Source organism: Phasianus colchicus, chromosome 1 (genome assembly GCF_987193195.1).
Source record: "Phasianus colchicus chromosome 1, bPhaCol1.hap1.1, whole genome shotgun sequence".
NCBI classification, from domain to species: Eukaryota; Metazoa; Chordata; class Aves; order Galliformes; family Phasianidae; genus Phasianus; species Phasianus colchicus.
In genome coordinates this window covers 82197092-82218542 of record NC_143436.1, presented here as the reverse complement: position 1 = coordinate 82218542, position 21451 = coordinate 82197092, and the positions used below count along the sequence as shown (strand labels likewise).

The 21451-nt window shown below is 41.6% G+C and overlaps 1 protein-coding gene across 3 annotated transcripts in view; it reads right to left on the bottom strand.

Annotated features, from left to right (window-relative positions):
• Positions 1–21451, bottom strand: part of GSK3B (glycogen synthase kinase 3 beta) — a 143923-nt gene that overhangs the window by 77220 nt on the left and 45252 nt on the right. For all 3 annotated transcript variants that reach the window (XM_090150235.1, XM_031613116.2, XM_090150232.1), the window contains exon 2: positions 12748–12941. In XM_090150235.1, the coding sequence (XP_090006361.1) occupies positions 12748–12941 (194 nt within the window). The remainder of the gene's footprint in view (positions 1–12747; positions 12942–21451) is intronic.

Here is a 21451-nt window from a genome sequence, read left to right as displayed (position 1 = left end):
GCTTCACCAGGAATGGACTTCCTACTGCTACCTGCACACAGTGCCATGCATTTGCACTAAGTACAGGATGTTCCCACTAGCAAGGCGGACCCTTTCCAGAGCTACTCATCAGAAGAGCCCAAACCAGGAGGCCTTGTGCTGTTTATCATTCCTGTTAATTGATGGCCTTCGTGCTGCCACAAATTGCTCAATGAGTACAGTGACTCTGCTGTGCCTCCAACACACCAGGCAATACCCAGTTTGCCCTCGTTCTCCCACGTTTCATCCTCCTTCCTTGTCCTATGTGATCTGTTAGCCTTACCAAAAAGTCGTAGCTAACCTTTATGCCTGTTATGCACAGCTGCAGATGCAGAGTCATTGCCTATCAGGAAACCAGTTATTTGCAAACCACGTCCTTTTCTGTCCTTTCCCAACTTGTGTTGACTTTTTGGAAAAAAAGAGAAAAAGCAGGCACTGTATCAAGTCCATGACTATTTGCTCTGGCTCTTCAAATGCAGACTTCAATCATCTGCAGTGGTTTCTAGCACACTGGGGAAAGAGCATTTTTATTTCATATGCTCTCATGCTGTTGCTTCTCGCAGGTACCTAAATGACAAATGGGTTGTATTAATAACCCTAGTGTAAGCAAGGAAGCCCCAGGTCTCACAGACATGCAGTTACAGTTCACTGTGATGTCGCACTAATGGAAGAGCATTGTCTATAGCAATCACATATGTTTTTAAAACAATGTAAGTTTAACGTCACTCCCTCAACTAAAAATGACCAGCTCTTACAATCTTTAATTTGATAACTCAGAATTGCTTAACTGTAAGGATGTCCAGCAAAGCAACACAAAGAAAAACACTAAGAATTTGTCCTCAGGAATTCTTCAAAAATTTGTGTTCCCTGCATCCCATGGCTCACTATCAAGCTTGGTCTAAAATGCGCTCTCACAGTTGCTCAAGATTAGGAAGCAAATACAGGCACATCCACGTACCACACTGAACTGAACTTTCCTACCTCTTCCTAGCCCATACACTGGCTTTTGAAGCAGTAAATTTGAAAGTGCCAACTTCCACACTTGATATTAACACTAGGGGGTCGGAAATGCATCTTTTTAAAACTTCCTCTATAACTCACCAGGAAAACCAAACTTCCCCATGAAGGTGCCTTATGAGGTTCAGGCAAGTTTGGAAGAAGAAAAAAATTCCCCATGAACAGTGCAGATTGGAACTCAGGAAGCACGTCTGCCCTGCCAAAACCCTCAGAGAAGCAGCTAAGCTGTACTGTCCCCTTTCAGGGACTAAGTAGCCTGCAACAAATGATTTAATTTAGAACCAGTCAGCATTCTTGCACTGTTACAGTCATCTGGTATAAATGAGATGCCTGTTCTCGAGTCCAAAAAACTTGCTACAACCTTTATGAGTCATATTTCTGGTGCCATTAAACTTAGATGAATGCACAAGGGCCTGCAAACTCAGTCTGATCAACAGATCTGCAGACATCTTCAAATGAATAGCACAGAAACAGAATATTTGACTTGATGTCTTTTTAAGATCCATCTTCATCCTCATTTGGTAAAATTGAAGGGGAAAAAAAGAAGGGAAATACAATCTAGCTCTCTGACATCAGAATGCCCCTTAAATTAAAAAAACAACAAAATTAGATCCAGCTGTTCTTTTACATATGCATTGTTATGCTTCAATGACTCAGGCTGACTTAGTATTTTGACTATTTAGCTTAGTACTAGGCACTCTAATCACTATGGCTGGGGCCTTTCAAAGGAACATCACAAACCAAGAGGTGGAATGAACACCTTTGTTGGGTCAGTAACAATTAGGTTGGGCTTCAAATTTTAGAACTACGCAACACAGATGTACAGAGTCTAGGTATTTGCATCATGACATACAGGAACCTTGATTGCTCATCCCAGTTCACTCTTCCAGGCACCACTGAATCAGAAACCCACCCTGAAGAAAGGAGACTGCATTCTCCTTAGTTGAGAGTTTGTCACATCTCTAAAGAAGCAGAACTAGATTTTGAGTAGGCACCTTCCCTGCTCCTGCCCAAAAAATACCTCAAGTTCACAATAAGCTCTGTATTGACATCATTTTTTAAACTTTAAAACAAATATCAATATAAAACCAGGACATCAAGCACCGTAAACAATATTTTTCTTAGTAGAGTAAATGTCTCATCATCTTTCCATAATATTTCTTTTTTCGGGCATTATTACATGATACAACTCTTAGGAAGTCACACAAAATTCAGATCCAGTTTTACTTTCAGATCATATAGAAGTTAAGTCCATCCAGCAAAACCTCACTGTTCCTCTCATCCTTAAATTTAGACTTGCCAAACTTTACTGCATAGTGCAAATTAAATACAAAAAAACAACAAGGGAATGAACTCAGAAGGACACAAAACCAAACACTTTCCTCATTTTTTTATTTATTTTTTTTTTTTAAAGTGCAACATGAAATAGCAGAAAAGGGATTCCTTGTACGATGCCGTCTAAAAACAATTCTGGCACTTGCATCTCCTCTTCAGTTCTACCCAGGAACAGGAAGCATCCAAACCACAGGAAAAACCAGCACCGCTGCTAATTCCAGAATATGTCCTACAGAGACCAAAGGCCCTTTTCTCCACGCTATAGGGGCTTAACAAAAAATAGCTTGCTTTCATTATCTTCTCACATCTCTGTACTACTTTTCAGAGCAGAAGCAGGCACAGCATATTGCCTTCTGTAGCAAGGGAAGCACCAGCTACACAGCTCCGAAAGCTTCCTAGGAGCACACCAGTTGGTTTGAAGATGTCAGATCTACTCAAGAGAACAATGCAGCAAATCAAAAATTATTCTGATTTCCGCATTTCCTGCAGCCTTCCTCATTACGCTTGAGGTATTTCTCTTCAAGGAGGGAGCCAGGGATAAAGCCAGCTCATTTACAAGGTTTAAAATGAAGCTGAGTAGGCTGAGCTAGCAGACAGCACTGGAGGGCACAGCTCGGGTCTGGAAGCACCATGCTTGAGCAGATCCACCTCCTGGCCTTGCTCTGGGAAACCTTTACTGAGCAGCAGGTGGGTCTGTTCTACCCTTCCTGTCCCTCACACTTCGTTAGCTACCACTTTTTGATCCCCCAAAGTGCACAGTTATCACAGTGGAATACCTGAATAAATAGCAAGTACCAGATTCAAAAGGGACACGCATTTCCTGTAGCCTAAGATAGTAGCCAAATATTTTTAAGTTAAAAATGGCAAAAAATGAAGACAAATCATTTGACAGCGTACTCCAATCACACCTTAAAGAAAGGCATGCTGCATCAAACATAATTTAATCAAGTAAGAGAGAAAGACAGCAAGTGAGAGGCACAGGTATCTAATGCTGCTAGATGTAAAAGAGCGTCAGCTAAGTCCGGCAACCTCATGCTGTGCACTTCTAACACAGAACACACAATGGTACAGCAAAAAGCCTTGAAGTAATAGCATGCACCAAACTTCTAAAGCACTTCTCAAAAGCACCATTTTGATCTCAACAAAGATCAGCTAATCCTCTATTTATATACTGCAAAATGCTTTTCTTCTCAACTGGGAGACAGGTGTAGAAGGTTCCCAGCGGGACACCATTTCCACCCCATATCCACTTTAATACCTGAGCTCAGTACAACAGTAGTGCTGGCCAGCTCTCAGGAGCATTAGACGTGCCTGCTCTCTGCTTTGCTGTCTTAACTAGAACTACAAGATGGAAAAAAAAATTAGCTTAGAATTTATATATGACTTTAAGCAGCAATGAATCACTAAATTGCTGAGTTCCAGAAGGAAAGATGCTAGCACTCATGACAGTAGTTCTGAAGGCTATCACAGACCTTTTCCATAAAAACACAGAGGACATGCATATTTTACAACTGCTTTTGAACATCAGCCCAGCACTAAAACCTAGGAAGTTTTCAAGTCACCTTTCATTGTGGCTACATGGACCTAGGAACACGTGCTATGAGCAAGGCCCCCTCCCAGGTGTGACCCAGAAAAAACACCTGCGGGATTTACAAATAGGAATGAAGAACAGCTTATCCCTACTGCATGCAGAGTTTTGTTTTTTCTATATCGTTCCTTCTCGGGCTCTTAAACAGCACAGCTGGAAAGGACAAAGGAAAACGTCTTGGAAAATGAAATTTAATGTGAGCAGCATCAGGCATTTTGAAGCATCTTAAACTGCAGTCACATAGCTACAGTATGCTGTCAGTATGTGGCAGAGTTACAGCTATTTCTGTTCCTGAAAGTACACATTTCCATACCTTAATGTGTGTGGAATTCTTCTAAACTTTAATCTCCACTCTTGGTCTCATGATTTCAGAATAGCATTGCAACCACTTTAGTTTTTTGTTTTGTTTTTTTTTTTTTAAACCTGTCTCAAAGCAGTCTTCAGTTAATTTGGAATTTTATATATGAATATATATGTGTGTGCATATATGAATTTTAAATATACATATATGAATGTGTGTGCATTATATATACACACTTCGAAGAATATATATAATTTCATGGGATATGTATTTGTTTTATGGAACAGACACATATTTAATGGAATACACATTTTTCATCAGCAGCAGACTTAGACTAACCTCCTTTGGTAGGTGTGAGAGACAACGAAAAACCCATAATCATTACCACAGCAGCTACATAAACCATCTGGACTGTTGAGGCAAAAGACTATCAAAAGCCAATACCTCTAAAGGTTCCTTTTTTGAGTCAGTGAATACACAAAGGACAGATCTGCATCCTCAAAGCAATAGTTTTCAGTCCTACTACACAGTAAGGAAGAAAAGTGAAATCAGTGCCTATAATAGAACACCAATTTGTCTCTATGTGCCAAAGTGATTTATTTTGCACTTACAACCAATCAATCCAATTCATCTAGAAGATGAGAAAACACCTGTAAAAACTGTTCTAACATAACTACAAAGTCAATACAGACTTAAAAATAGGATCAACTGAAGAAGACTCTTCTTAGCCCTCGCAGGGCCCAGGAGCATGCCCAGGGATTGGTACACCGAGCAGTACACTTGCATGCTTCAAAACCTGCCAAATCAAGGGCACATACAAACTCAGTTCTTGTGCAAATTGGAAAACTGAATCAAATACAAGGTTTGGAGTGAGAATTTAGGTAGCTATCCAGACTCTTCAGCACACTGAGAACAAGAAAACAATGCAACCACAGTAACAGTCAAGTGACAGAATTGGCTCAGATAAGCCAGCTTGCAAGAGACAGATCAAATAGTGCTGTAAGAAATGCTATTATCTTGGTAAACATCTCTGCTAATCAGGCTACACTAAACTAGATCACAGCTACAATTTTGGCCTCCATACAACAATTAAACTACAGACTTGAAGAAAGCCTCTCAAACAGAACACACCCCTTGAGCTCATCAGAACATGGAAAAATATCCTGAACATGCATGCACCCAAGCGTTGCTGATACTGCAAATCGTATCTGATGGTCCTAGTTTTCAAGAGGACTGCAACTCTTCACATAGAAATAGGAAGGGATAGTTTTGAAAAGGCTTCCGCTCAAGCTGAATTATCTTCTTTCTGCTTGTTTTACAGAAGTTATTAATATTGGCTAATGTCACAGGAAAATATTAGCAGCTTTCTTCTCCCCTTGCATTACAGGCATAACGCATCACATTGAAGTAGTCAGAAGAGAGAACTGTTGTTCAAGGTGCTCCTTCTAGTTATTTAACAATAAAATTAAGGATCCTTCTAAAAGCGCCACCTCTGTAATGGTCTTGTGAACAGTGATTCATTAGCCCTCAGATCTTCAAAGTAGCTAAGATGTGAAAGTCCTCAAAGACTTAGAAAAGAGGTGTTTAAACGTTATTATCTCTCATCATCACATTTATGCTTTGTGACTTTTCATCCCATGGATGCTTCCAGTTCGAACTGGGAAGTCCTTGGAAGTGAGACAGAACAAATTAAGGAAACATTATTTTGAGAGAAGTCCTTCAGTTTATTATTTGAATGTTCACCAGTCTTTAGAAAGTGATATGAGAGAGTTAGACTAGCTCATACACACATTAAATTAACAAGAATAAGTTCTGTCTTTCATGGACACCTAGACACATGACAAGGCCACCAAGAAAGAGGATCATTAATACAACAGAGCAGGTCTAATTTCTACACTGTATTTTACTCTTAATTTCAGACCCAAAGCACTGCCTGAAGACAAAGACAGTGTTTATTCTAAACCTGTGTGATTATCTCCCGATTCCTTCTGTAAAAGGGCATAATGTCCTTCCTCGACATCAAGTGCCTGAAAGACTGGCAGCTCAGGCATATAAAGAGAGACAGAGTTCTACATGGTAGGCACCTCAACTATGCAACAGGGAGGATGGCTTCCCTTCATCTATACACTGATGTTCTCATGGCAAAGCTGCAATACACAATAGGAGTCTGCAAGATGGATTTGCTAAAATAGTAAGAAGTGAAGATCCTTCATACATCCTCACTGAACCTGACAAAGGAAAACTAAGCCTGCATTGAAGAGACCATGATACCTCTTCCTCAAAAGCTTTTCTGCTGGGTTTCCTTCCCAACAACTATCAAGGGGCTGTCTGTCAAACCCTTGTTCGTCAGTTTGTAGGCAGGACTATCTACAGCCTGACCTTACAGACCTCAGAAAATGCTTGCTTCAACTCAATCAGAGTACTGTGTACCCATCAAGCGAGATCAACTATGCTAACAGCCACCTCAGTAGAGTGAAGCCCCCAGAAAATGCAGCATAATTTCCTATACATATCTGCTATCTCCTCTAAGTAGTCAAGGATAACAGAGAACCAAGAAATGGGCCACAGAGGGTAGAGCCAGGAGTGGAACCAATTAAGCCTGATGAGAAGTTCGATTCTCAGTGATCTGTTAAGCATTGAGATTCTGAGAGCCAAAGATACAAATCTCATTAGTCAACAGGTCCACATTTTTTCTATGTGCATATCTAGAGAATGACATGTTTGACCACAAGCAGACACACAAAATCTACTAAATAACTCAGTCAACTTTAGATTTTTCAATGTTTTGAACAGAACAGTCTCTTCAAAAGTTAACACAACTTAAGAACTTGAACACATCATCATTTTGAAATGGGAACTCTTCCTTGTAGTTTCATGTTTTTCATGTGAGATGCTATAAAAGTTACTGTAATTAAGCTAACACAATCAGTGGATGTGGACTAATTTGAAAAAGGCTCTTCTTATACTTAGAAGCTTGATATATCTGAAGCCAGAACAGAAATAAAAATGGCTTTCTTTCAGAAGTACCCCAACAGCTTCCCAAAGTACACACATCCAGCAGAGAAAGAGAGAAATCAGAACCTCAACACATACTTACTTTTCCATCCTGCTGCTTTGTAAGGTTGTAAAGCTCAGGTTAACACTGAATTTTTTATACATTAAGACACAAAAACCATCCTGTAAATGGTCACAGTATATATGTCTAAACGGAAAAAAGTTCACTTGCTTGCTCTATTCAGTGGCCTCAGCTTTACCCACACCAGGTTTCATGTTAATGGACTATCAGGGATCTAGTTTGACAATCTCTCAAGCTCTGGAAGATCTGCATGTCTACTTGAGAACTTCAGGCAACTGAACCATGGCATACGCAGTTTGAGAGCTAAACCAAAGCAGTCCTTGAATGACTTGAAGGGCAGCACTGCACAAGTGGTTCTCACATATAATGTGGTTATCTCTTACTGCAGACTTTGGACCAATGTCCAGAAAATGTGATGCCCGATTCTAGATCAAGAGAAGGTGCACAATTAAGAACTTGATCATTTTGATGGCAACAGCCTAGTAGACTATAGCAAAAGCATTAAGTACTAGATACGCAGAGTTCAGGTATTTATTCTCAGTCAAGAGATATTTTCAGCAATTCGTGCATCCATTCCAACAGGATTTCTTAAACATGGGCATGGAGTCACAGAAACAATCAGACTAAGAACTTCCTACGTGTGCTAAGACCTGCCACCTTACTACTGCTTTTTGCAGAATTAAGAGTCAGTCACGTTGCTCTCCGCTCTGAAGAATATTCCAAAGAGCATATCAACAAAAACAGGGCAAGAAGATTTATGCTACCAGAATTTTTTTCCCAAGCATCACAATGAGAGTATTGGCAGTTAAGGGCAGCCTGCACTGAAATATGGATTAAAATACTTGAAGAGATTATAAATAATTTTACTGCATCTATCTTTACCAGTGCTTTGTTTGAGGACCTCTTCTTACACATCTGCAGAATAGAAGCAGAAGCACAGTATTGATCTAGAAAGGGTAGGATGCAGCCCTCAGGAAATTCAGTTATTCCAATAGGCTTTAGCTCCAAAACCTTGTTAAAGCTGTCTCATGCCATTCTTCAAACAGAAATGTCTATTACTTAGCCTCGTCAAACTGTTAATTTCTGATTCTCCACGTTGACTACAGACGACCTCAGTGGTCTTGTACATAAGTGACAAATATAATTTGTGAACCACTCACCTAAGTATCATATTATTGTCCAAAATGACGTTACTGAAGTTCTCATGCCTAACATGGAAATCTAGCTTAATGAAGGCAGGTGAACTGCATACCAAAATTAAGAATAAATATTTATTCAAGCTGTTCCTTTCAGTCTGTTCCTAGTGTATCTACTGTGCTGCTCTATGTTACAATGAATTCTAGCACACACCATTTTAGAACTCATAGCACTTCAGAGATCCTGTTTAAAACACAGCCATGCTAGAACTGCAGTGCCACAGTTGAACAGCCAACTGAAATGCAACAAGGAGTAGAAAGAGGTAGCAGCATTGCAAACTATCCATACCATCACATAAACTGAAGCACTCCTCTCTTCCCCCAAAAGGTGAGAAAGCTCATTTAAAACAGGCAAACCAACTTCTACCATCCTTTGCTATCTACGGTGGGGATTCCCCTCACTAGTATCAAGGCAAGAGTGTATGTTCATGATAGAGAAGTGGGAATTCCAGTCACCATAGCTGAGACTACCATCCAGACAGTCACACTAGGGTGGCAAGAGCCTAGCTGCTGTGCACTTCACAAGCAAGCTATCTGAACAGAAGAGCAGATCTGCTTCTGAACTGCAACCAAACTGTACAGGCAACAGGCACTCCAAGTCCCCTAATAGAATATTCAGTCCAGCATTTACAACCTAGATCAGATGTTCCCAAGGAATAGCACACTCTGAAGTAATTGTAAACTATTCTTGATATAAAGATAGCTTATTTCCACCTTCCAAATCTGTCCAAGCAGAAGCTTTCTCCCAGTCTGCAGGAATGTACACCTTCAGACTTCAGAACATGCACTTCCAGATCAAAATGTAAAAAGAAGGGGAGGGCTACTCTTATGAATTACAGGATAAAACAGTGAGCTGAAGACAAAGACAGGTGATCTGTGGCTAGCATACAAGTTTGGGGAAAAAGAACATAAAACATTTAACAGGTACTACTGGAGATGTGACTCACACAGATTAATAAGAACACCTTTTGTTGTTGTTGTTTTTAAATTAATACTATAAACCTGTGAATCTACTCATATACCTAACATTAATTCCACCCAGTTGAGAGACACTGGACATTCTCCACTCATGTCTCTTAAAGAGGGGCAATTAGTCCAGAGTTCAAGGTGCAAAAACCACAATGAGATTTTTAGCTTTTTTTCTCCCTGAAATAAAAAGAGGAATAGTATTGAAAACAAGCCTTCTTTTTTCCTAATGGCTTAAAGAAGCACTCCAAGAAAGATGTACAGTCAAATAACAAGATGCCACTGATCAAATACTTGAAGAAAAATAATCGAAGGCATTCATTTTAATTAGATGTCCAATACAGATTTATTTAAATAAACAAAAGAACTCACAAAACTATGAGTATCTGATGGACAAAAACTAAAACGCTTGGGCAAACTGTCACTTTGACAACATAACCTCAAAGTCATGGGATTCAAAAAAGCTATAAATTTGGTCCAAAGCACAAGCTGATACAGTAGTGAATGGACTTAAATCCAGCTGGAGACTGGTCACAAGTGGTGTTCTCCACAGGTCAATAATAGTCAGTCCTTAACATCTTTATTGATGATGTGGATGAGGAAACTGAGTGAACGCCCAGTAAATTTGCAGATGACAACAAGTTGGGGAGAGGTGTTGGTCTGCCTCAAAAAAGAAAGGTCCTACAAAGGGATCTGGACAGACTGGATTGATGGGTTGAGGCCAATGGGATGAAGTCCACAGAATCGTAGAATGGCTTGGATTAGAAGGGACCTCAAGGATCATCAGGTTCCAACTCCCTGCCGCAGGCAAGACTGCCAACTGCTAGATTAAGTACTAGATCAGGTTGCCCAGGGTCCCATCCAACCCAGCCTTGAACACCCCCAAAGACAGGGCATCCACAGCCACTCTGAGCAAATAGAGTTCAACAAGACCAAGTGCTGGGTCCTGCACTTTGGTCACAACCACCTTGTGCCAGCACTACAGGCTTAGGACAGAGTGGCTGGAAAGCTGTGCAAACGAAAAGGATCTGGGGATGTTGATCAACGCTTGGCTGAATATGAGCCAACAGTGTGCCCAGGTGGTCAAGAAAGCCAATGGCATCCTGTCTGGTATCAGAAATTTTTTGTAGTCAGAAGGACAAGAGAGGTGACTGTCTCCACAGACTCAGCTCTGGTGAGGTCGCACTGTATTGTGTCAAGTTTTAGGCCCCTCACCACAAAAGAAACATCGAGGTCCTGTAGCGTACCCAAAGAAGGGCAGTGAAGCTGGTAAGAAATCTGGAGTACAAGTCTTATGGGAGCAGCTGAGAGAACTGTGATTATATAGTCTGGAGAAGAGGAGGCTCAGGGGAGACCTTATCACACTCTACAACTTCCTGAAAGGAGGTTGTAGCAAGGTGAGGGTTGGCCTCTCTTCCCAGGTAATAACTAGTGATAGGGTGGGAGAGAATGGCCTTAAAATGCTCTAAGGGAGGTTCAAGATAGATGTTTGGAAAAATTCTTCTTAGAAGGGAATGGTCAGGCACTGGAAAAGGCTGCTCTGTCACTAGGCAAAGAACTTGGAGCTGTTCAAGACGTGTAGATGTGGTACTAAGGGACATGATTTAGTGGGCAATATTCATGGTGGGTGGAAAGCTGGACTAGATGATCTTACAGATCTTATCCAACCGTAGTGATTCTATGACTTCACGATATCCACCAAGCATGACATGACAAGAGAAACTTACCAGCCTTTCACCTAAAACTACACAAGCAGAAGAGATCAAATAACTCTTCTAGGAATGACTAGATTTAGAGCTTCTGTTATTCTCCTACCTCTCCTTTTCTTACCGCACCATACTGCCTCTCCAGTTCCAACTGCCTTTAACACATAATACAAGCCAGAAATAAATCTGACAAATATAAGAACAATGTAAGAACCTTAAATATCTCCTTCAATTATAAATCAAACAATGCTGCACTATTAGTATAATTTAAAAACTTCTTTCCTTTTCACTCTTTAGCTGATATCTCTGTGATAAGGTGATAACTGTGTCAATGATAACATCAATTTCAAGATTCAAGGAAAAGGCATACTCTAACAATTTCAAATTACTTCAAAAGGATTGTTTTCCTACTAAAACAGGACACAAATTACAAACACAAACAGTGAAGCTAGCTAGGCATGAAGTGTTACTGAAAAAAAATGAGAACTGCAAAGGAGATGGTGAAAACATCATCCACCAGCCCTCAGAAGTATTTCTAAAACTTTTTTCAAAAGAGATTTCAATCATCATTTTTCCTTTAATATGCTTCAAATTCCTATCTTTAAGCTCAGAAACTTTTGCATCAAGCTTTTGCCAACAAGATTACCCTTTAATGTCTTCTCTACAACCTGTCCATACACTTCACTAGTCATGAAAGCTGTGGGTTTCATCTCCAGATGCTGAAACCCAGATTTTAGATGGTAAAATCAGTTACCTTTGCCACCATTCACCCCTGATTGAGCTCATCTGCAGCTCCCTTAACTATAAGAGAAAGCAGTCAAGTACACCAAGTACCTAGCAGGGGCAGGTAACAGCAGTGATGAGGTTGCTAATGGTCCTTAATTTAGTTTAAGTATCACACAGAGATAGACTTCTTGGAAGGCTACTTACTGTTTAGATTAAAGATTTGCTAGTCTTCGAACAGTCAGAATAGATCACATTTATGAATCAGATAATGAAGGGAAGTAACCCTCCCTCAGTCCAAACTGCCCTAGGCTCAGCACTTGTTACCTTCTTGCTTGGCCTGGGGACTTTCTGATTTATTCAAGCATAGCCTTCTACTTTATAGGTGGCAACACCCAAGAACAAAGCCCAAAGGCACCTGTCCTTACAGCAGCTTAATTGCTAATGACTATAGAGAAGAATCTGTGCTAGAAAAAAGCAAGTACAACACAAACTTTTCCCTTGTTGCCCTGGTTCATTGTCTGAAGAATCAAGTCTGCAACCAGGGAACAGCACTACAACATCAAATCAGGAAGATCAGGATTTTTAACTTCCTGTTTTGCACTACTGCAAAAAGTAACAGCAGTGACTCGCTTCATTTCCAGTTAAACTATATTCCTTTATCAAAAAAACATCTGTTTAATCTTTAGTCTTGGATTTTTTTTGTTTACATGCTCTAATGAAGACAAATGAAAAAAAAAACTGAATAAAAAAGACCGCCACAAAGAAATGGAAAACAAGACAACATTCAAAGAATATTCTGAAGCTATGCATACTCTTACCTTAAATCTTTTATCCTGCAGGACTTTCTTAATGGCCACAAGCTCTCCTGAATCACAGAGTTTGGCTTGATACACAACACCAAAGGATCCATTTCCAATCACCTTGGTGTCCGTGTAGCTAACTTCTTGCGGTCGGTCTGGACCTTGTCCAGGAGTTGCCACTACTGTAGTCACCTTGCTGCCATCTTTGTCTCCTGGGAAACAAGAGAGAGAAAAATAATCAGAATATGCTCACAAGCAAGATCACCAAAAAAGAATGAAATAGAAAAGGGCAAGGACTTACATCAGTATATATGTTTTAATATAAGAGAGGAAGAAAAACTTAACCGTCAAAAGGCAGAAAAGCCACTGAGCATGTTTTATTACTGACGCCATTTAGTGCTGACAAGGTTTCAACTTGATCATAAAAAGAAATCTTTCCTTCCAGATGTAAATAACTCAGCAATAAAATCTGCTGTATGACCAGAACAAGTACTTATTTCTGCATCATGTTAAGACAAGTGACATTAAATAGCGTCACTTGTATTTCCTTATATTCTCCTGTAAGGGAAAGAAACAAAGCTGTCAGTAGAGCAGCATGCAGATACATTGATATATATCTGGCAATAAAAAAAAACAGCAGCATGACGAAGTATTTCACTTTCATGCTGTGCAGCAGAGTGCAGACAGGAACCTGCACTCAGGATCCAAAGTAGCTGCATGTGTTTCAGTGCAGATGCAGCAGCTGTGGATTTCAGCTGTCAGCAACCAGCCACTCTTGAGTAACACAGCTGCTTCCCCATAAAAAGACAAAACCATTATCACCTACGATAAGAGCCATTTATTACCAGTGTGCTTCCTTAAGTTCAAAATCTGATTTTGCTTGTAACAGGACCAAAGTTTTAGTCATCCTGCAAGTACACATCAGGATTTGTTGTCTTTAAGTTATGATGGTTCGGGTTGCATTATCAAATCAGACTGCAAGAAAAGCCAGAAGGAATCCGCTGTTCAACAGCAATCACTCACCAACACTACATGAGTGAGACTCAAAATGCCCATCACACCTACTTACCAAGTAAGCTACCTTCCACAGCTACCTCAGGAAGCCCCTTCCAGTCCTTCACTACTCACGCATCAAGAAAGATTTTTCTAATACGTAACTCAGGTCACCTCTATTACAGTTAGGCACATCACTAGCTTGACTCCCCATAGGCATGGAAAATAGCATGCAATCCCCTTCCACCTGCCCTCCTCCCACTCCACTCGCAACACATGAAGGACTGCTGCAAAGGACATTACCACCATGAACATGCTACTTTTCTTTCGGGACCTGTCCCACCACTGCTGACGTCTCTCAGGTATGATACCCAAAAGCAGACACACCAGCTTAAGCTTACCTGAGCTCTGCCCAGCATGCTAGCAGCTCCTTGTACCCAACTTGCAACACACTTGTTTGTGCAGCCCGGCACAGCATTTGCAGCTTTTGCAATATGAGAATCTGGCTGACTCACTGCCTGTTTGGGTGCCAAACCCTTCTGAGCAGAACCACTGCCTGCCAATCACTGTCCCCTTCCATCTTGCACCTGGCTGTTCTCATCATGACCAGAGTCCGCATTTGCCCCAGCTGAACTGCATCCAAGGCTTCCTCACAGTATTCCGTCAGCCTGTCACACACTTTCAATACTGAGTGACCACCAAAAGATGACCCACTTCACAGTGCTACACAGAACTTATCTCAAAAATTGTCAAAAACCAGAGAATCCTGCAAGGCTGCTAGAAGACTGCAGAAACCCTGTAAATATATCATTTTATCTTGAACCCCGTGGTACACTCAAATCACAGAATCACAGAATGGCCAGGGTTGGAAGGGACCTCAAGGATCATCAAGCTCCAACCCACTGCCACACGCAGGGCCACCAACCTCCACATTTAATACTAGACCAGGCTGCCCAGAGCCCCATCCAACCTGGCCTTGAACACCTCCAGGGACGGGGCATCCACAACCTCTCTGGGCAGCCTGTTCCAGCACCTCACCACTCTCTCTGTAAAGAACTTCCCCCTGACATCCAACCTAAATCTTCCCTCCCTCAACTTAAAACCATTTCCCTTTGTCCTGCAGTTATCAATCCTTTCAAAGAGTTTACTCCCCTCTTGTTTGTAGGCTCCCTTCAGGTACTGAAAGGCTGCAATGAGGTCACCCTGCAGACTACTTTTCTCCAGGCTGAACAAGCCCAGCTCCCTCAGCCTGTCTTTGTAGGGGAGGTGCTCCAACCCCCTGAGCATCTTCATAGCTCTCCTCTGGACCCTTTCCAACATTTTTCTTGTACTGGGGGCTCCAGACCTGGACACAGTACTCCAGATGGGCCTCACAAGAGCAGAGTAGAGGGGGACAGTCACCTCCCTATCCCTGCTGGCCACCCCTCTTTTGATGGAGCCCAGAATACATTTGTTTTCCAAGTTGCAAGAGCACAGTGCTGGCTCATGTTAAGCTTTTCATCCATCAAGACCCCCAGGTCCTTCTCTGCAGGGCTGCTCTCAAGGACCGCACCTTCCAGTCTGTAGGGATGCCTGGGATTCCTCTGGCCCAAGTGCAAAACTCTGCACTTTGCTGTGTTGAAACTCATTAGGTTCACTCATGCCCACCTTTCAAGTTCTGTTGAGGTCCCTCTGAATGGCATTCCTTCCTTCCACTGCCAACCACACCACTCAGCTTGGTGTCATCAGCAAACTTGCTGAGGGTGCACTCGATTCCGTCATCGATGTCATTGATAAAGATGTTAAAGAGCACCGGTCCCAAGACAGATCCCTGGGGGACGCCGCTCGTTACCAGCCTCCACCTGGACATAGAGCCATTGATGACCACCCTCTGTCTGCGGCCTTTCAACCAGTTTCTTATCCATCGAGTGGTCCACCCATCAAATCCACATCCCTCCAGTTTGGAGAGAAGGATGTGGTGGGGGACCATGTCAAAGGCCTTGCTCAAGTCCTGGTAAATGACATCGGTCACCTTTCCCTTGTCCACCGATGCCATCACCCCGTCATAGAAGGCCACCAGATTGGTCAAGCATGACCTTCCTCTGGTGAAGCCGTGCTGGCTGTCACGGATCACACGCCCTTTCCTCATGTGACCAAGCATGTCATCCAGGATGATCTGTTCCATCATCTTCCCAGGCACAGAGGTGAGACTCACTGGCCTGTAGTTCCCGGGGTCCTCCTTTCTCCCTTTCTTGTAAATAGGAGTGATGTGACCCTTCCTCCAGTCATCCAGAACCTCACCTGACAGCCACAACTTTTCAAATATGATAAAATATGACAAAATAACCAAACAACTGTGCTCCCCTTTAAGGGGATTTCTAGCGGTCCGTTCCTTTCCTAAGCTGCTCATGGGAAAATGAACTTCAAAATGTCTAAGTCAAGACACACATCTGCTATTACTTTTGCATCCACAAATGCAGAAAAACGAGTGGGTTGGTTTGCCATTATGGATGGCTCCTGAAAAATTTATATTAACTGTTGTTACTCATCCCTTACCTTTCACGTCTTTACAAACTGTTTGCTTTTATGCATCCAACTGCTCCATGAAACAAACAAATTTAAAAAGAAGTAAAGAACATTACTGCAAAAGATGACAATTACTTGCCAAACAATGCACAGCAGATATATATAGATTCCTTTTTCCAAAATATTCACAAGGTGAGAAGCAGATTTACACATCTGAAGAGAAAGCAGCAAAGCAACAAAAAGCAAAAAAGGGAAAAAGGGATAAACATCTGCTCAGAGAAAAAGGAGAATAAAGGGAAAGCAGAGTAAAATCGCATGGAAAATTAACCCTCCTCTTTGATAGCTTTAAGAAATACGTGGATGGAAGCCAAGAAGAACTCTGATTTTTTTTTTTTTTGTAAACAAAATGAAAGTGTAATTCTGATAGCAGTCTTCCACTTCTATTTGCCTGACTTTCTCTGATGAACATTCCAACTAAGCATATATGAATAGGTGACATTTACGTCCCTGTCATCTAATAAGTAAATAAACCTTCTGCTTTCCCACCTCTTTTTTTTCAGGCTTGGTCACAAGGTTGGGGTTTTGAGATTACAAGTAATAAGGCTCATTCCCAGCCCTCCCAAAGCCAGGTTCTAGAGGTAGAAGGAAACTCATCTCTGGCAATTCCCACTGAAATGTGAAGTGCTTAGCCTCAGGAGAGCTGCTTAAGGGACACTCCAGAGTTAGAAGCTACTTTGGGATCTCCTGGACCACAAGAGCAAGCCCTGAGTTTTCTCACTTGGCTCTATTGCAGCTTTTCCAGAACTCCAATGAGAACTTTCATGATGCTTCCTTTAAGCACAAGTAAAAACAACTCCTAACTAAACTCATTAAAAATACTTAGCGCTTCAAAACATAAGCACTGACATTAATTGGCTAACCAAAGAATTGCTTGGTTTCCTTACCAGCACGTTACAGAGCATTAAGCCCCCTAGATGTTTCTCTCCATTTCCTTCTTCCAGTGAAGCACAGTAAGGACTCCAAACTTTCAAAAATAACCCTGCTGGAGTTTCAGCTGTATTACATTAGAGAATATCTGAAGCTTAATCACTGGGACGTTAAATTCACCCTGTGCTTTTGACAGCTTTGATCTCAAACAGCAAAAGTCTCGTTACTTCTCCAAGCATACAAATAATAGGTGCTTGTATCACAGCAGCATCCAGGAGCCCCAAGCCAGTTTTGCCACTCATGCACACAGTGTTCAGAAGCCTATACCCGGTTCAGCATGTATGTCAATTCTTAATGTCTGGACAGCAAGAATTAACTTGTCAGCCAAACAACATATAAATGAGTTTGCTGGAACAACTCTGGGAAAGATGGCTTTAGCCCCAGTGTGACAAAAGCTGGTGGAGAGGAAACACCCTTCTCCAGCAATCTTCACTATCTCCAAATTGAGATTCCCAACAGCAAACACCAGGAAACATCACACCACAGCAAGTCTCAACCCGAAGCTGAGACAGTTTTCATCTCATCTGTTTTGCCTCTTACTGGGTTTCAGGCTGTCAGACTTGGTGGCCTCACTGGCTAGGTGAGCACAATGTTCTCAACACCTTGGACTGCAGAAGGTCTTCAAGATTAACTTGAAAATATAAGGAAGGAAGAAAGGACCAAACACCAAAATACTACAGCTCTTAAAGCTCACATCAAATCTGCTTCAACTGTTCCAGCAAGCTGATTTCTGGTGCTAATGGTACCTTGTTACACTGCAACAAAAAAGCAGATTCATACCATGGTACAACCATCATCTAAGTAAAGTACCCTGCATTTACACTTGGTACATCCAAACCCTTAAACCACTTCCCCGCACCTTTCAGGTGTTTAACATCCATTCCATAGTATTTAGGGGTGCTCTTGATGAAGAGGTTATTGCAGAAGCCAGTTCACAGATTTGCAAGTGAAAACAAAATCCACACACTGTAATTTTCAAATGCAGCGATGTTTCTAGCTCACTTTCCACCTTCCAGCACAATTACTAAATTGGACAATTTACCAGCATTAGGTAAAGTTAGTTCTTTGAAAGCAGAGAATACTAATCAGTTTGGGGGAAGAAAAGAATGTATTCCACTCACAAGACAACAGTATTAAAGCACTACAGCAAACTCAAACTCTGTTTTCCAGCATCTTAATTAAATTTTAGCACAGGTCCTGGCATCGTTTTACCTTACCATCATCGCTTACCCTTTCACACTTAGGTATGAATCAAATTTTGTGCACCCAAAAAGAAGCTGAGTACATGTAGGTCACTTTGAAAATAATGGCTTCGATTTATTTCCAGGGAAACTACAACTGATACAAAGAGCGCAATAACACTATTTGATACAGCAAATTCTCAGCCAAAAGAACTCTATTTTTTAACACAGTCATCACCATTAGCTGTGCATTTTTGCCAGTAATGAACAAGAGCCTGCATGCCGCGCTTATCAAAATCTGCGTGGTGGAGGTGACCCCCCATTTCACAGTCGCTACAATGGCACCACTGCTAGGAAAACGTTGCCCAGGTAGCCTATCTTTCATTGGTTCTATCAGATGAAAGCCAGAAGGTGCCAAATCCAGATTACAGGGTAGGTGTGGTAGGATAGTCCAGCCAAGATTGGCAATGTTTTCTGGTCTTCAAACTGGTACGGGGCCTGCCGTTATCATGTCACAAAAGAAAGACTGTCTTCTTATCTGGTGTGACCAAGCCTTCAGCTCAGTCACCATGACAGCGTAGCAATCAGAGTTGATGGTTTGTCTGTGTTTCAAGAAATCCAGAAAAATCAAGCATTTCCCATCCCAAAAGGCAGTGCACAGTGCTCTGCCCACTGAGGGTTGTATCTTGAACTTTTTCTTCAAAGAGGAATTCACACGTTGCCACTCCATGGATTGCCTTTTTGACTCCAGTTCGTAGTGCAGACACTGCTTCTCATCACTGCTAACAAAGCAACCAGGAAACCATTACCTGCAGCCTCATATTCGTTCCATAAGTCCTGACAAACTTGTTCTTTCTGTTCATCTCATGTGAGCACTTGGGTGACCTATCTGGCACAAACTTGGTGATATTCCAACATTCTCACCACTGTTCCCAAAGCACTGAAGCAGATACTGAACTCCACGGACAGTTCCCTGATCACAATCCACCGATTCACGTGGATGAGCTGATATCAAGCTGCTCTTCATTTTGTGGTGCGACAGCTGTACATGACTGTGTGAAACGTGGCTTTCCATTGCTGTCGTCACTGCTGAGATGCACCAGCCAGCATCTCACTGTGCTCTATCAACATTCAGCAAGTGTCAGTTAATGCCAACAGGCACAATTTTTTCCATACCGAGGAACTCAACTCCACACCTTTGCTCCATCCGCACTTCCACGTCAGGCGCCATTTTATCAGATTGCCCCTCTGCTGCCATCTGTGGCACAGCAACAACAAGGAACAGAATACTGTTGGAAAGGCTCATCCTCAACTGCCATTCCACTAACCTCTGACATTGTGGGCCAACATAGCAAAATAGGAGGCATTATTTTCAGAGCAGCCCTCATATTAAGTCCTGCATTTTGTTTGTACAATTCACCAGTTAAACCCAAATGAACTTGGATCAGTGCTACCGTAATGAGACAATCATATGGTTCAGGAACCAGAGGCATGCTTTTCAAAAAAAAATAAACAAACCAAAAAAACCCACCACATGATGTTTACCCAGGTAAGACAATGGATTCAACTACTGGACAAGGATTTCCTCATATAAATATCCCATCAGCTGCAGACTACTACAGCCAGCACAAAGCTGCAAGCGTCCTGCACGTAGACTTCTTGCTAGTGACTCAACTTAGCTGTCAGTCAATAAAATTCACTTCAACACTCAGAGACCATGAAAGACTTCCTTTGCTATTGATCATAACTCCCACCATACATTCTAATGAATAGGCCTGGAGAAAGTCCAAAGTTATGTCTGCTCTACATCCCTTCAGCTGTTTAACTTCTGACTGAGAAGTACAGATGCACACTAATGCACATATAGACAGAGATCTATGATTCTTTACTTCTTTCAACCACATATAATCCATTTTCCTTCTCTTTCATATATTTTGAAGGGCAGAAACAAAGAATTAATAGGATGTTTATTTCTGCTTTCTTCCTACTTCAAATACAACCTCAATCCCTTGTGCTGCTGACAAACTCCTGCATTTCCCCTTCCTTCTAACTCTACCTACCTGCTCTTCCTTCCACCCTGCAGCTGGTACACTTCTCCCTGTTGCCACGCACAGCAGTCATCTTACTAGATGTTCATGAGGTGTCCTGGACCTAAAAGAAAACCTCACACACCTACATCATGCTCTCTAGAGTCTGTGGTCATATAGCTATCTTTCTCCGCTTGATTCAAATACTTCCATTGATCTGTTTTAACTCTCAGAGCCATTTCCCTATGAACGTATTGCTCAATATTAAGTCAATATTGTAGACTGCTTTCCTTCCCACGGTCTCTCATCTTAATTTGCTTTATGTTCAATACATTCAAACAGGCACTATTCCATGGAAATACTACACCACTGCATGTAGCCCCTGCCAAGTTCAATAGGTTACAACCAGCAGCTGTCACCGCTGCTTATAGGACGTGAGTGACCAGGGGCTATGGAAGTCTGTCAGAGCCACACTAGTGATTTTCACTCATTGCTAATTGAGAAGGTCAAAGGATCTCAATACACCATGAAAAAAAAAAAAAAACCACACACCTTAATAGAAAGCACAAGAAAAGTCATCTGCTAGGATGCAATACAGACCATCCAATTACACTAAGGAACAAAACTCCTGGCTACTTAGATACCTGTTAATGACCTGTGAAAGAAGAGGTCTAGATGCCCTCAGGTGCTGTAAGTCTTCAGTGCAAGCAACACATGATTGAGCTCATAACACTGTCAGCAGCAGAAGTTACAGCTCTAGATGGCAGTTTTCTAGAATACTGCACATAGCATGGGAAATTTTGTGGAACTTAACTGACAGAAAGAAGCTGATCAAATCAGTAGTTGGTTAAGTGCACGCAATCACATCATGATTATACTATTCATACTTAGGTAAATCTGAATGAGTAACACAGATTCCCAGCACAATTTTGTGAAAGGTTCATTTCAATAAAAGCTAATAGTTATGAGCGAGTACAGGGGACAAAATGCAATTCTTATTTTTTTTTTCCTGAAGTGTGTTACTGGGCA